Source organism: Phaethon lepturus, unplaced genomic scaffold (assembly GCF_000687285.1).
Source record: "Phaethon lepturus isolate BGI_N335 unplaced genomic scaffold, ASM68728v1 scaffold4798, whole genome shotgun sequence".
NCBI classification, from domain to species: domain Eukaryota; kingdom Metazoa; phylum Chordata; class Aves; order Phaethontiformes; family Phaethontidae; genus Phaethon; species Phaethon lepturus.
In genome coordinates, this window is record NW_010559682.1 from 1 (window position 1) to 16,998 (window position 16,998).

At 35.3% G+C, this 16,998-nt stretch overlaps 1 protein-coding gene across 1 annotated transcript in view; it reads right to left on the minus strand.

Annotated features, from left to right (window-relative positions):
- Positions 1-1,571: 1,571 nt before the first annotated feature.
- Positions 1,572-16,998, minus strand: part of LOC104625730 (dystrophin-like) — a gene marked incomplete at its 3' end in the record, with an annotated part of 32,725 nt that continues 17,298 nt past the window's right edge. Inside the window, exons 6-8 of the mRNA XM_010293434.1 lie at positions 13,848-14,018; positions 5,433-5,612; positions 1,572-1,742 (exon numbers count right to left, since the gene is read on the minus strand). Coding sequence (XP_010291736.1) covers positions 1,572-1,742; positions 5,433-5,612; positions 13,848-14,018 — 522 coding nt within the window. The remainder of the gene's footprint in view (positions 1,743-5,432; positions 5,613-13,847; positions 14,019-16,998) is intronic.

The following is a 16,998-nucleotide window of genomic DNA, read 5'->3' on the forward strand; positions in this document are numbered from 1 at the left end:
CCTTTCCAACCTAGTGATTCTGTGAATACCTATTACTATAGATATCCTTTGTAAATCATAACGTAACTGTCCATTCCCCAAGGTCCTGTAAAAGGTCCCCTAAATTCTAATTTACTGTTAAAATTACATGCTGTAGTATTTCCTCTCATCTTGCTAGGTACGTAGTGTATAAAGCTTAGTGAAGTGCTGCCGCTCCAGCTCATCTTGCTTATACTAACATAAATTGGAGAACACCTGAGAGAGAAGGTTGCCAGGTGGAAGAGATTTGCATGCTGCTGTGTTCTGAAGACACTTCATCTTGACAAACACCTTTACCCCTTCTTTAAGTAAGCCCACAACAAAAGATGCAAGCCGTTAACTCATGATAAACCATCGACAGGCAGTCTTGTTTTTTCCTAAGACAAGCAATAATTTCATACAACCCTCCCAAAGGCTGCATCAGCCCTGTATGCTTACAGCATTGTGGAAGTGCAAGGTAAAAGTGAGAAGGAAATCCAGGCTGCAGATAGCAGACGTTCAGAATAAAAATGTCACACAACACAATTGTTTGGGTTTTGTGCCAAGATGTTCTCTGTCTACAGTTTATACTTCTGTAAGAACTGAGGAGCACCACACTGGAACAGCTGAAGTACTATTGACGGCCAATAGGAAAAAACTCCCGATGACCTTTATTCATAAGACATATTCTTTCCTGTTCCAGAAATGAAACCTAAATAAACTCAAATATCCACAAAGAATGTGCTGGTTACACAGGGTATTGAGCCCTATGTAAACCCCAAACAACTCATGAAAACCATGGCTCTTTGTTTATGCTTTTTGCAAAGCTCATTTCCTGCTCTGCCACTGATCCTCTGTGCATTCATTTCCAGTGCTATTACACTAGCCAGCAAAAAGAGTTAAGATCAGGATCCATGCATTCTCATTATCCTATATACCAACCTGCATGTCTGTCTGCTTTAATCTGATGAATAGCTCTCTGCAATAAAGGTAGCAAATACAAAGGAGAAAGGAGGTGGCTTACATCCTCCCTCATTCCAATTCAAAAGGCACAAAAAAAATTACCTAATCCATATGGAATTCATATTCAGTAGTCAAACTACTTGTACAGATGCGTAGCTGAAGTATAATTAACATAATATCTGTGTGTATACATATCTATCTATGTATCTCAAACTTTGGTGAGTCACGGCATCATAGGAAAAGACTGGGTGCATTTAATGAAGAATTACCCCCCAAAAGACAATCTATAAAAAAAGGCTAGTCATACTTTGAGGAGATTAAGAATCTTACTGATTCCCAGATGTTGCTAATCCTTTATAAATTAATGAGGTAATCATTGTTATGTTCATACAAAGTCAGCAAATACTTCTAATTGTTAGACAGTGAAAAAGACCTTAATGCCAAAAAATCCAAACCTTCACACTTAAAAAAAAATAATTCTTAGGATCTACATTGTTTTCCTTCAAAAGCTTACTTTTTGGAGAAACTGCAGCCCACTGTGTAGTTGTAATTGTGTGCCTTATATAACTACCATTTTGCATGCATCTCCATATGGAAGCAAGCCCTCCTACCTTTCCGCTCTTAATTCTTTGCGATAGAGCTGCAAATCGCTGGTTGAGCTCTGACAGTTTAGGCTCTATTACTTTCCTGCAGTGATCTCCACGGTTTGTCATCAAGTCAACTGCCTGGTCACGCACAGAGTCCACCTTTGGATGCATATCATTCAGCTCAGCCTTTAAGCGCTACAGTCCGTGAGCAAGAGACAGGGCTTGAAGTTAGTAATAAATGCAAAGAGAGAGAAAGAGAGAGAGAGAGAGAGAGTGTGCAAAGGAATAGGGAGCAAAACCACAAAGCAAATTCAGATAAGTATGCATGAATGTGTAAATCTAGTAGAAATACATTAGATAACATTCCCACTCTTATCCCTCAAATTTATAGTAGGAATGTATCTGCATGTCTGTTTTAATATCTCCTAGAGGAAATTAATGGTGAACATTATTTCTAGGCAGGTTCTTATCTGCAGTAATACAATCCTCAGCATATTTCAGGATACTAATGCTAATTTATTTTATGTTCCTAAAGCTAAGAAGAGCTGTTAATTCATGTATTACGGAACTGAATGCATAGTTGTTGCTTTCATTACTCTCCATGCCCATAGTTGAGGCAGGGAAAAATGACCAGATGAAAACCAGTGGGTATTTTTTTCTATAAATCTACCACAAATTACAAAAAACCTGAGGGCACATGACGCCTTCCTCTGCAAAAGTAACCTTAACACTAGACACCAGTATGGGCAGAGGGTGAAAAAGATAGCCAGGCATTCAGGAACCATAAGCACAGATGGGCATTAAGGATTACATTTCACTGTCCGTATGAAATGCCTTTGTGCAATACAAATATGTACTTGTATTGATGGCAAAGATCATTGTACTTTGTACCTGATGGTGGCAGAATTGTTCATTCAACTACAAAATTCTGTCCTGCAATCCTGCGGAGATCAATGAGGCATTGATTTATGCTCTGCCTTGGAATTTGTATAACGTTTTGCTTTAGTAAATAGTGTCATTATGTTAGTGTCAGCAATACAATTCTGACTTTGAGTTGCAAACTCTTCCTCAGATAGTATGTTCTGACCATGGAGTTCAATACAAAGTAAAGCTTCACACCAATTATAGAAGAAAAAAAAAAAATCCATATAGATTATAATTTGAAGTTGCTTGATCTTAACAAAGAAGGTATTTTAAATGAGATACTTCAAAATTCATATTTATCTTGCAAGATAATTTTTCACTGGTTGGTCAAATGATGCAATAGGCCAAATAAAACCTTCTGATCAATACACTAACCCATTATTATACAGCTACTTTACCATATAATACTCTCTGTGGTGCTGGTCTGGCATCAACACAAACAGTGTTTATAGAATTAAAACAATCATATGACAGAGATAACAAATGCAGATACCATAGATATCAGAAAAGTATCACAGAAAAACAGGAAAGCAATTAAAAATGAAGAACACAGAAAAAAAAGGTTTTTGTTCAACCAGATGTGTTTAAGGAGTTTATTCCAGCAAACCAGGACACACAGGTTTAATAAGATGCTGTTCTACTCACCAGGAATCCCCCAAGACTTATAACGTATCTGGTTTTATTTCTGTAGGGATTTAACTTTTGTAATGCAGTGCAAATTTATTAAGTAATCTAAAAGCTGCCAGTGGGTAGCTTTATCACAGGAAAAAGAATCTTAATCATTAATTTGTGATACATTTCAAAATATGCTAGTTTTGACACAGTCCTTTTTAGAATAAAATTAATGTTTTCCAGAAAATCACATTTTTTTTACCTTAAGAATTTCCTCTTTTTGCTGGGGTTTTTGTTTATCAGATTCATCCAACAGTATTTCAGCACGATACATCCAAGTTGTGACATTAGCTACATTCTGATCAAAAGCGTCCATGTGCTTTTGATATTCCTGTATGTGGAAAAGGTAAATACTACATACAAAAAGTAATCAGAACTGAAATAATAGCTGTAATTATGCCAACTGTGGCAAACATGCATACATTATGAAATTAAGCTTGTTTATTTTACATAGAAACTGCTTGTTTTTTGAAGGATAGAATCTGTTGTTTGTTTGCTCTCATTTTATATGTTAAGTTTCTTTAAAAAGACATTCTGGGAGAGAGAGAAGCTTCCAAAGTGACAGGCAGGAGGGTAATAAAGTCATAGCAAGACGCAGGTGTGTGCAGCTCAGCCAGACTGCTGAGTGGAACAGGAAGCTGAAGCCAGACCTAGTGGAGGTAGACAGAAGAGTTTCCCAAGAACTAGGTACAGAACTTGTTTTGGAAAGCCAGTAAGTTGACTGAAACTCAGGTAGTAACAAGGATGCACTCGCAAAGTCACAATCAAGAACGGGAGCTTTGTGTAAAAAACTAATTTACATTTCACCTAACTTCCCTGCTTTGAGACTCTACTTTTCAAAAAGCTATTCTGGTTGATCTTCTGATAAAACTTTTTTCTCTCCTTAATTTAAAAGCATTTTATCTTTTTTAGTGAGCTCACTAGAATGAGGCCTGTTCGTGTCCACACAATACATATAGGTACCACACACCTGAGATCAAATATTTTACTAGTCCTTTTGGCCGCCACATGTATGTACCGTTACTTTACATTGTTCTAAAAATCAGTAAAAGACTGAATCCCTCTCTTATACCTTTTAATCATGGTTCTATTAAATATTGACAAGAGTCCAAAGCAAAGAAAGAGAGGAAGTAGAGGAATACATAACTATACCAGTCTATAAACTCCATTATATATTTCTTATAATCAGTTCCACATTGAGCACCCATGTCATACTGAATGAAATGCTCAGGTTTTCCAGATAGGGTAGACACAACCAGGTGCTTTCACTTGTATACCGCATACAGCCGAAGCAGCCCTGTAGTGATGCTATATATTTGTCACAGAAGCATTTGTAATGTAGCCACACAGACTCTAGTGGAGCTCTAACACATCAAGCTCCAAAAAATCATGATGAAGGCTAATGTTGAGAATTTTTTAACTTTTTCTGGATCAAAACTGCATTCACATGCTCTCAGCAACAGAAACAGCATACAAGATTTCCCAAAGCATTCTGGCAGCACAATGGTTAAGATCCTCTGTATTTAAGGGTTCAAACTGTCGCCTCTTCATGACAGAATGAATTTTAAGGGAGAATATAGTTATGTATCTATCAGCAGTTTGAATAAGCTGGGAACGAGGCTCCTGAATCTGCATTAATTATGCATTAGGGATAATCTGGTCCCCCTAAGTAATTTTCCCCACCAAAACATGCACTATAAAACTATCCAAAGGAGGACCATGAAGTCTTGAAAGACCAAATCATAGTCCTTGAGTATATTAGATGCGCACCTGGATTTAGTTGCCTCTGAAATTAACCTAGTTCACACACCCCAAAACTACCCTGTGGACCAAACCAACATGCAATTGGGGACTTACCTCCCAACTGTACTATTCCAAACAGAAATGTTAATGTAGACAAAAGCAGCTGAGGTTGTTGGTATTAATACCAAGACTTACTCAACTTATTTTACTATTTCTTTTACCTGATTCCTATTCAAGTAGTCTAGGTCCTTGGGGAAAAACTGCATTTCATTCATTAGGGAAAAAAAAAACCCAAACGATCCAGGAATTACTAAGGCAGACAGGAACGGGAAGCGCTAACAATCAAGACTCCACAGAGCCGTCGCTCTGTAAGCAATCAGATTCTGAAAATATACATAATGTACTAAACAACAATCAATCTGATTGCCTATGTACCTATGTATTCAATAAGTGTAGTCCAGGGCACCAGAAAAAGCACGTATAGGAGTGAGTACCTACAACTGGGCACCAACATTTCCTCTATATGAACAAATGCACTTTCCTTACCAGTAACAGATTGAACCATTCCTCAGCGCGTGAAGTTACTGCTATCCAATTACTGTTCAGGAGGCTGAGTTTATCCTCCACTAGACTTTCCTTTCCTTTCAGCACTGTCTTCAAATTCTCTCCTAAATCACCAATGTTCTTAAGATGGACCTGGCGTTTCTCAATCTCCTTCCGTGTTGCCTATGTGAGCAGAATAAAAAGAAAAGTTCAGGAAATTAAAAATTCTCCACACTAAGAACATGAAATATTAAAACATCCAGTAAGTTCATACTAGAACACACACTCTTGCTTTCTATAGGAAGGGAAAATGTTATGTAAAGAACAGTGAGTAAAAAGTAAATTTTTCCTCTTTAGTTCTGATAAAATTGTTAAATGTTCTTCATAGTCTCACAATCAGTTTTGGTAGTAATTTAATTTTAAAAAGTGTGAATTATCTCTCATTCCAGTGGTCAAAACACAGTTTTAGCTATTAAACAAGAATTCACATTTTACAATATTTATATTGAGATGTTTAAAGTTACTTTGCATAGTTATCAAATAGCACATAAAGCTTACATAATAAATGGGACAATAATAAAGCATCATGATGACATCTTAAGACGTAGAGAACTCCACTGAATATAACCTTGTGAAATATTTTAATATTCCTTTAATATTTTTTAATGCAATCTTTTTCAGCGGAAACCGTGTTCTTCTATCCTGTTAGCTTTCTTGTTACCTAACTGTAGAAATGCATCCTTTCATTCCATTCATTTGGAATTTCACTCTGCAAACTAAAATACTAAAATAAGCTATTATCCATAGCACCTCTAATCTTGAATGACTAAAGTACCTGTGCAGTGCTACAGAATCAGATTTCCAGCATCTCCTCCAGCTATTATCTTACCTTATATAAATAGATTTAAATTATATGTAAGGTCACATAATTTATTCATTATTCATTTCAATATTCTTTGCAACATGCAAGAAGTCTAACAAAAAGAACAAACCCCAACATATTTAGAAAACGTGAAAAAGCAGGAATTTAATACTAAATACTGAAATGTTACAATGCAGAGTGTAACAACCTTGCTGAATACTCAAAGAGGGGCACAAATTCCTTACACCTAATATCACATATAAACGGTTTTATGGGAAAAATTTATCTGAGCTCCTAGTCACCTGATGGCAATGATCCAGGCATATATGATCTCTGCTTATAAAATAATGCTTCAACTAGAAATGAAGTTGTCCTAACTGAACACAAACAGAAGTTGGGAGAAAAGTAAGAATCAGTAGTCTCCAGAGACATTGATTTCTCATAGATACCCTAGAAGAAGAACCACTTCTAATCAAACTGTAATCACAGTTCTTCCATCTGAGGTTCAACACTGTTACTGCAGTGGAACTACACCTTCATCACCTCCATGCTATCACATCTCTCAAGGTTACACATCAGTATGATTTTGTTGATAATATGTTGTTAGAGAAGGTAAAATTTTCAGTTTGCAATAAAGACAGCATATAAACTATTCTTTTTGGTACAACACAATCTTAATAGTTCCTCCAACTTACTTGGCATATGTAACGCTTAAAGCAGCAGCTCACTTCCTATGCTTAACAGAATTAATGATCTCATTCTGTAGTGTTATTTCACAGAAAAGGTTTTGCACTTGTATTTCATGTAAGTATGAGAAATTTTCCACAATTTACCAATTTTCTCAAATACAGAAGATTTGTAATAGAACCAAGACATGAATAATGCAAATTATTAACTATAAACTACAAAATTATAGAATTTGAAATGGAACTTTTCAAACTTCAACAGGTACTTGTCAGATTAGAGGAAAAACATGCCCTCTTCTAGTACAATTTTATCTGTTTCATAGCGGGTACAAAATGTCACAGAATCACACAGAATCACAGAATCATTAAGGTTGGAAAGGACCTTCAAGATCATCAAGTCCAACCGTTAACCCAACATCACCATGCCCCCTAAACCATGTCCTGAAGCACCACATCCACATGTTTTTTGAATACTTAAATGTTTATACTTAAATACTTAATGTCATTATAAAATTAGACAATGTAATTTGTCTCCAACTCAAGACAGAAAATTTTGATCAGTTTTTTTACATTTTCTGAACAATTTACTTCCATTTGGAAAAAAATTGCTAAAGCATATTTGCTATGGGTTGTTGTTTCCTTTGTATCTTACATGTGTGAAAACTCAGACCAGTCTTGGGCTATATATAGAAATATTAAGCCCAACTAGAAATGTAAACAGATGGATCAGATGATTAAATGACTATTAAATAAAACTGCTACCCAAAAGCCAGATGTATAATTCCCAATGTGTAACAAAAAGTGTAACAGCACTTTGTCTGATCCCAGGAGTTGTTCCTTTCAAAGTAAAGACATAATGTAAACCAAAGATTGGGTGCACCTCTGGGCAATATGAATATGAACAGTCCTGTGCACATTAATAAGTAAATAATCACATTTCGTCCCCTCTGCCTTCTTAAAAAAAAAACAACATTGAGGCCTTCAACACAACAGCAAAGTTGAAAAGTCTGCAATACTTCAAATCTCAATTATTCAAACTTCCTATGTGTAAAATCCTGGACCCACTGAATATAGTTGAAAACCTAGTGGGGTTTGTAAAGACAGCAGGATTCCACATTACATTATCAGCTAGGACCTCCTCTGTGTGATATGATGCTTACTAGGTAAAGTAAACTAACTAAACTAAACTAAATGGTTAAAGTAAACTAGTAAACTAACAACTTCTTTTCAGTTCTTTTGCAACTTCGAGAACATATTTTTAAAATTTATTTTATTTTGCATTTCTTCATTATATTCTTCAGAATTCTCTTTCTCTTTTCACTATTACTAGGCAGTGACGGTCTACATATACTTCATCCATTGCAATGTAACAGATACCATTGGTAAATTTTCTGTAATAAGACAGAAGGACTGCTATTAATTTAACAACACTATATAAAATAGATAGAAAATGTGTCATGATCTCAGGATGTAACTAGGATTACCTCATTAAAACTCAGGGAGTGGCTTTCAAAATCTGCTAATTTTTGAAGAGCAAGTTCCAATATTCAGTGAATTGGCCTTCACTTATCACCTTTCCCTTTATGTTCTTGGGAAATAGAAGAGCATATTCAAAATTAAGGGAAAAAACCCAGACTTGCTGGATTTAAACACCCTTCCGGTTGCCCTAACATCAGATTGCATTTCAGCTGTGCAACTTATTTGAAAATATGTAAGAAAGAGGTAGAATTTTAATTTTAACTACAGAATCAAAAGTGTTAGCCGTGTAATTTAAGAATTACATTTAAAAGAGAGAAATATGTAAATTAAAGGTTGAACTAAGCACTATAACAGCCAGAATTCAGTTGCAGCTGAGAAAATTTCTCAGCAATGTTCAACAGTGTTTTAAAACAGATTCAGTTAGCTTTGCTATTATCATTATAGTGAGATTATTACACTCACTTTTTTTTCTTTAGAACTAGTATATTTATTTATAAAAGAAAAGTTTATTCAAGTGTGTATTACCTGCTGGAAGACAAAGGTTCCACAAATACTTCCAGGAGAGACAGCTCCATTAAAATTTGTATACAAATTACAGAGATTACATTAAGTAGATAGATAGATAGATAGATAGATAGATAGATAGATAGATAGATATGGTCATCTCTTCTTTACATATGCCTCCATGTAGGATACAAGACTTAACAAAGATGGCAATCTCTCCATTCAAATGTTTGTTCAAATTTCTGTTAGACAGAATTCTGAAATGTCTCTTTGGAAGAAAGTCTTGTACTTCCCCTTGTTTGAAGTACCAGTTATGGCTATTTGGTGCAAGATACCACAGTGGAAAGTCTTTGATCCAAAAAATTCCTTTGTATTTCACTGAATGAAATCTTTCCTTAGCTGCTTTTATTCTAGAAGAATCATCATGCTTCTCTCACTTGTGTTTCTCAGAAAAATGCTGGTAGTGTGCCCTAATCAAGACTGGGAGATACGTCACCACTGAACCCCAAAGACCCAAACATTTCAAGAGAAATGGCATCTAGGTTCCTGGCACCCCAGAAATGAAAGCAATTAGACAGATCCTTCTTCTCTGTTAAAACTCTGCATGCAAAGCATGCCTCAGGTGACCAGTGTCTAATCCCATCCTGTTCGCACCAGAAGGAGGAGATGGAGGGAGAGAGAAAACCAGCTGAGCTTCCCTGACACCAGTCACTATCATTGAAAGAAGTTGTAGTGTAAGATAAAAGTTTTATTTAAGAAAAACTACTTTGGATGGCTTGAAACCTGGGCAGAAGCCTGATTGCTCTGCAGTGTTGAAAGGCATGGGAACAAGCTTTACTGAGATTTCATAAGAGGGTTGTAGGGTCATACAATCGTATTTTGTCTATTTTTTTTATATGGATCCATAGGATGACAGGATGATCATGTTAGCATAAATAAATGCAGTTCCCTGTGCAGCCATGTACACTTTGAGTGGGGTTCACAGCTCGCTCTCCGACCCACTCTACTGTGGCATACTCTATCTTTCCGTTTACTAACAAGTACTACTGTTTCTGTTTTGGTTTTTTTTTACTTGATGTTCCATACGGGAATGAAAATTATAACCTCCTTCACATAAACAAATACTAAGTAGGAATGAATTATGTTTGAACACAAGCTACATACGAATGGCTTTTTCGGAGGACATGGTGCAGGGGGTTTCTGAGCTATACTTTATAATGATAAAATTACCATGTATCAACTTGAACTGCTGACTTTTTTCCAAACAAACCAGAACAGTGACTAAATGCAGAGGATAATATTTTAATTGTGCTGCTCATTAACATATGTAGATTAAAAAAAATTCAACACCAATGAATGAATGAAGAAAAGTTCTGTGTGCCTCCATACTGCCTGGACACTGTGGATTACTTGAAAGTAATATTTGCAATTTGAACCTCTCTAAAAGAAATTAGTTAGGTGGCTCAGCTCTCATGGGTGGGATTACAGAATTAATCAGAAGCTGACATTATGGCCTTCTCAGTGGCTGATTATACATATTTATTTGTTTATTCACAGCACATCTTTTATTTTTATTGTCTTCTGGCCACTGACTATGAATCAGTTGACACAATTTTCAGATTATTTTCTTTTACTGATTTTACTGACAGGAAACATGTTGCTAAATGTGTTAGCTAATGTAATTTTAAGTACTTCAAGTCGACTTCATGCTCACTGGTATTATACACTGTGCTAAAATATAACATTAAAGCACTGGCAGACTCATACTGCTGATAGTAGGGAGTGACACAGAACTTTTTCTGGTAATACCATCTGCTATTTCCTTTTTGAGAACATGGTTTCCTGGCAATGTAATTCTTACCAGGCCAGTTCCTGATTAAAAGGCAAATACATCCCGCAATGGTTAGTGTCTTCAATGATAAATATGTTCACTAAATCTGACTTCTAATTATAAATGGATTTTTAATATACAATGTTTAATGATTGACTATCCATCCATATGTCATTTTTCTTATCTATTATAAGACAACTAAATTCAAATGGAAAGATTTATCTTGTCTCTAGTGAGTAAAAAGGCAGGATTTACAGTCTTCAGCATATTGCCCATCTCATTTCACATAACTCAGCCAGGTTCCTGTTTCATCCTTAGAAAAATTCTAGACACTAACAAATAAATAACACACTTCCCTTCATGTCCAGATTAATGCTATGTTTCATTTACATAATTTTCTACTCACGGTGGACATTTCTTTTTATTTCTAGGTGTTTATACCTTGATGACATGTTTGTACGTATGATTTCTTTATTCTAACCTCTACAATTACCTTTGAAACCCTCTGAGTGTTTTTCACTTTTAAGAAGACTTGAGTACTGAAAAAAGAAATAGAAATAAGTGCAGTAATACATATAGCTGCTTCCTTGGGCTGTAAAGAAAAAAATATTATGAGCTCTCTGCTTAGTTATATCGACAGCAGCACACATCCAATTTTCGGTTCATTCTCACTATTCGCACTATTCCCTCCATTTTCCATCTTAGTTTTTCTGCAGACTTTCCTCACAATGGGAATCTGCTGAGCTTAATTCATCTCCCGGTGCATTTCATTAGATCGGTTACTGTCTTTGGCAGCCTACTTACCCGGGAAGTCCAAAGCCCAAAGTTGAGACATTAATCAGGTATTACGAGGCCCTGGTTCTGGGGACTGAATTATTGGTATACGATTTTGTATGATGCCTCAGTGAAATTCACATGGAAGTATCAGTGTCATATTTATTCATGAATTCCTCACAAGAATTTTAAAGTGTCCAGGATAACATGCAGCAATTTCTGCCTTTAAGTGGGAACAGATTCTTTAGGAAAAAGTATACTCACTTCACATAATTTCTGCAAATACATACATTTGGAAGGCGAGGAACTGCCACCTATGCTATCTATTGGATTGCTCAAAATTAAAGGTCTACTTGTATTTATATGAATATTGATTTATATTTCCTAAAGAGAAACTTAATAAAGGAATTCTGAAAGCCACTCGCTCAGTACGTACATATTTCAACAAGAAGCAGCTGTTCTGATCCAAAGTTGTTTGTTTATTCTTATCTTAGGGATGTACTGACTTTAGAAGAACTGAGATATGATATGAGGTTAGAGAGCAGTGAAGGCTTTGGGCAGGATTTGAAGCCAAAATATGCTTTTTACAATTTTTTCCTGCAGTCCTTCATGTATCAGTTCCTTGTGAGAACTCACAATATTCAATGACATTTCTTTAAGATTAGTAGGTGGAGTGGTTCCCATTTGATATATTATTCATGTTAATATTTCCTATTTTAATTAGCTCTTGTTACCTTTTTTGATTGTCATAGGATAAAAATATGCTGTACTTGTTGTAGCAAGTGTAAGACATAACAAGGACTTCCCACTGTGTAACTCCACCGATCATCAGGATTTAGGTTCTAATTATGCAACTTCTGAAGCATTAAGGACATATCTAACAATTATATTATATTAAGGACAAATCTTTCTATTTAAACTGCTGTGAAGCTATACACACCTGGATTAACTTTCATGAACATGCATGCAGGAACATACAGCATACATTTCTGTTTCAGTAGAATTGTACTGTGTAGTTTAACACCACCAAAGAGGATTCTTATTTTCATGACTGGGTAAATGGACTGAGTAACTGGCAGGTTAGTTTGGGGGCATTAAAACCATATGATTATATAATGCATCTTTTAAGACATTTTAGTAAGCTCAGAAGCTTGAAAGGGGCAGTTAAAGAAAAAAAAAAAAAAAACCCAAAAAACCAAACCACAAACCAATTTTTACTCCAGTGCCTTTAATCTGCACAGCCTTTGAGAAAATTAATAAGATTGCCTCTGAAACTGGTAAAATGTTTAAAGGATTCTTCCTATTAAAAAAAGCAGAAGTGGTAAATTTTTGCACAAAACAATGTTTAAAGATTTTTTATAGTTTTATTTGGAATTTATATAGGAACACTTATCTAAAATGTTGCTGGCTGACATAATTATTTGAAATTCTGAAGCTTTCCATAATGTTGAGCATAGTTTCCTCTAAAACACAGATTTTGGTATGTGTTTACAATGATGACTTGGTTTGTTTATGCTGTGAGTTAGATTGGATTTTTATTGCATATGCAGAATATAAACCAGATTAGCTAGCGTTGAATGACACTCTGCTAAGAGTTAGCATCACACAGAGAAATGCAGTTTGATGTAGAACTCTTGCATTCCTCAGTGATTCTGTAAGATATTTATCTAAACTCTGGCACATGTAGTAATTTTGAAGAAAATTTTAATTTTAGGCTTTGAGTTTTAACATAAAATAAGAGTTCAAGATGAAGCCTTATGGAAGTAAGAAGCCCCCAGAATGAAAACAAATGAGCTACAAACCAAGAATGGTAAGAAAACAAATATCCTACCTCCTGGCTGCTACCTGAATACGTGGAATATATAGTGTTCTGACATCCTTAATCTTTCATCTACTGGAGATGTTTTACCGTTTAATACTTTTGTAATCATGAGAGAAATGGGATGAGAGAGAAAGAGTTCTCTATTTGCATGGATCTCTATTTACATGGATACTGGAGGTATAATTTATAGTACTGTGAAAAATGAAATTCTAAATTTAAATTAATCTGAGAGAAGATTACTGCAATATGAAGGTGAATTGTGCCAATGATATATGCAGAGACAAGACGGTTTGAAGTTTTCTGAGCATTAATATTAGGGTGAGTTAATGCCATAACAGTTACAAAGTTCCACTAATTAAAAAGAATTTTTATTCTCTTTCTTTTTCAAGAAAGATATCTGTCTTTCTGTAGTATGCGTAAACTGAGATATATAAAGGTACAGTGTGTGTTACATTGTTACCTTGCCCCAGGCAATTTCAGCATCCAAATTGCTAGGCATCCCCTGCACAGCTGATCTCTTTGTCAATTCTGCATCTGTCACTGCAAGCCATTCTGTCATAGCATTAATTTCTTTTCGTAGCTTCCGGGACAATTTCAAGCATTTCTCTAGCTCTTGCTTTTTTTCTGTCACCTGCAGAAAGAAAACATGTGTATTTTAACTCTTCAGTCAAACAGGTTTAATGATATTTAAATACCGTTTTCTATATGGCACTTTTCTATAAAAGTTTAACTTGCAATTTCACAAGATAAGTTGCATTTTTAATATAGTTATGTCTTGCCTTAGTTCTCTCAATATCTGTAATTTTGCTGCTAAAATACAAACACCTACAGAAAAATTATATGCATAAAGACACATTGAGTTTGAACTAGCAGCAGACCTCTGCAAACCTCCTCCTCTCTTTTGAAGTCATGCATAGCAAATTAATTTGGAACAACTGAATTAGCAGACTTTCCTTGAAACACAAAATAGATGTCAAAACCCTTCAAAGAGTGTATTTTCATATAGATGGTCATACAGAATCCTCAAATTGTTTTCTATGTAGCTATACTCCATAGAAGAAAAAAATTCTCTGCCAAGAGAATTCTGTCAAGAAACACCTAAATCTTGAAACACAGAAGTCACTGGATGATGTCAAACTAGGGAAGCACGGTTAACTTTAAGTTTTTAATTTGCTGAAAGTTTTGGACATGAAGTATTAAGGACAATCTCTGTTTTAATTGTTAAGTTCTTTTAAGCATATTACATGCTACCTGGAAGGAAGGCTGAGTATTTATGTTGTCTTGACTGTCTTACAATGCATTTTGGTGTAACCTGGAGGAATAGGGGAAATACGATCTTCCCTACAAGCCACTGAGTATATTCAGGGAGACAGAGAGAAAGTTCCGCATACTTAGTAGAGATGGCAGAAGAGTAAATGAAGAGTTCTTAGATGGGAATCTACACTACAATAGACATTAGGCAGCTAGTAATTAGAAAATACAAACTGATAAATTATGTTTTGCCGAAGTTAGAAAAAGCCTGATCAAAGAAAGTGGGTTAAAAGTATTCTGTAGGTCACTAATATTTGAAAGAAATAACTAATTACCTTGCATGTCAATTAGTAATCAAGTGAAACTGTAGCCACTGATTTTTATTTAAGTATTTTTAAATAGAAAAAAAATTGTCAACAGTAGTGTCAGATATCCAAAACTGGTGGCAGTATCTAGTAAAACAGTTTGAGTACAAGTAGTAGCACAATGATAAAATTGATTCCTAGCTCCACTGCCAAGGAGAGTTTGAGGTTTTAAAATGTAATAGGATGTTACGAGGTTAGGTACATGGCTTTTGCTATCCCTGAGTAAACACATCAGATTTGCTGAGGGAATAAGCAATAAAGTGTCCCTGATCGTATATTATCACTCTGTAGAGGCTTACCACTAAAATCTCAGAACATTTCTTCTTCACTGAATATGCTTTATGTGCTTTCTTGTATGCCAAATTTATTAAATGAGACCTCAGAACTTACAGTCAGGCCAAGAGGTAAATCCCTGGGAAGGACCTAAAACTCAGCTTTTTAGAGCTCCATTCACACATGGAGCCAGGAATTCACACATGTTTTTCACCTCTTCTTCTGATTAATAGTCATTGTGAATAACTATTTGCAGGTACTCAGCAGCAAAACAATGCAAAGTGCACTTCCCTAAGCATGTTTGCCTCTCTAAGAATTCTAAACATCTGGTATACTATAAAATGAAGTTAGGTACATGCCCAAACACAGAAAGAATATTTGTGTTGCTATACACATCTCTAAAATCTGTATATAATATCAATAATACTACAATACTTCTATATACATTGTGTATATCCAGAAGTTACTGATTAATCAGTTTCTGTTTGTACTTCAAACGTGAAGATGTATTTCTAAAGAAAAATAGGAAACAGTGCCCTCTGTAGTCCTTCTGTATCATAAAGTGATATCAAATGTACTATCTCCAAAATTGTCTCTGTATTTTAAAGCTATTTTAGCTATGTCAGATAGCTTTCTCGCAAGAATTCTTGGATGTAATAAAGAAAAGTAAAATGAGAAAAGCGGGTATTTAAAGCAAGAGAAAAGTATTTTGCAGCCTTTAATCTTGCAAAGATTCCTGTGCAGCAGCAGGATTCTGAGGAAAGACCTGACCTTGTAATAGCCCCTTCTGCATGCAGTGCCCTTAGAAGAGCAGCAAGAACATTATTACTGCCACTTTCTTTCAGAGTCCAGCTCCCTGTCCTGATGAATTATCCTAGAGAGATTTGACACAAATATGCTACAGACCTACCTCAAAACCACTCACAACTAACTGTAAGTGAAGCTGTAATACTGTTGCTTGCACATATATATAGTATATGTGCTTCTGTCAGAGAGAGAGAATATGGGCAAGTGAATGCATAAGCAAGCACAGGCATGGAATATCTATTATAAATGCAACACTACACCACGATATTCAAATGACATTTTGTTTTCTTCTAATTTAATCTCAAACCTATTTACACTGAGGCCACTGCTAAAGTTTCAAAATTATCGTCCATGCTTTTAAAGTATATTTGGCTAAAAACTCCATGGTTTGACAGAACAAAACTCACTCCTAGACGAGAGAGAGGTTTATGGTCTGATACTACCTATGCAATTAGGACTATTCACAGGTATTTATATCCATGTGTGTATATGCTAAAAAAAAGAAAGGAACAAATAAATAAAAAAACCCTCACACCTTCCACTTCTTCTTAAGGGGAAGACTTTCTAGACTCAAACAGTCTAAAGTTATAATACCTAAAACATGCAGAAAAAACAGAGTATGTACTGAAATTATCAGAAATTATAATAATTTTCCTGTCCATTTGAGAGCACAACACTTCAGCATTGTTCAACATGTTTAAATTAAACCATTCCATATGCTTGAAATGTGCTTAATGATTGTTTTAAATATGGGGGGACCTCCTGAAGCAGCATATGAAATCACACAAGTGAGTCTATGCTTGAAGGTGTGTTTTTCCCTCAGACTATACATTTCAGTCCTGAGACTTTCTATTAGTTATAACCATTATCAGTTTTCTCTTAAAAAGACTTTTACTCAATGCAATCAATTAGGGA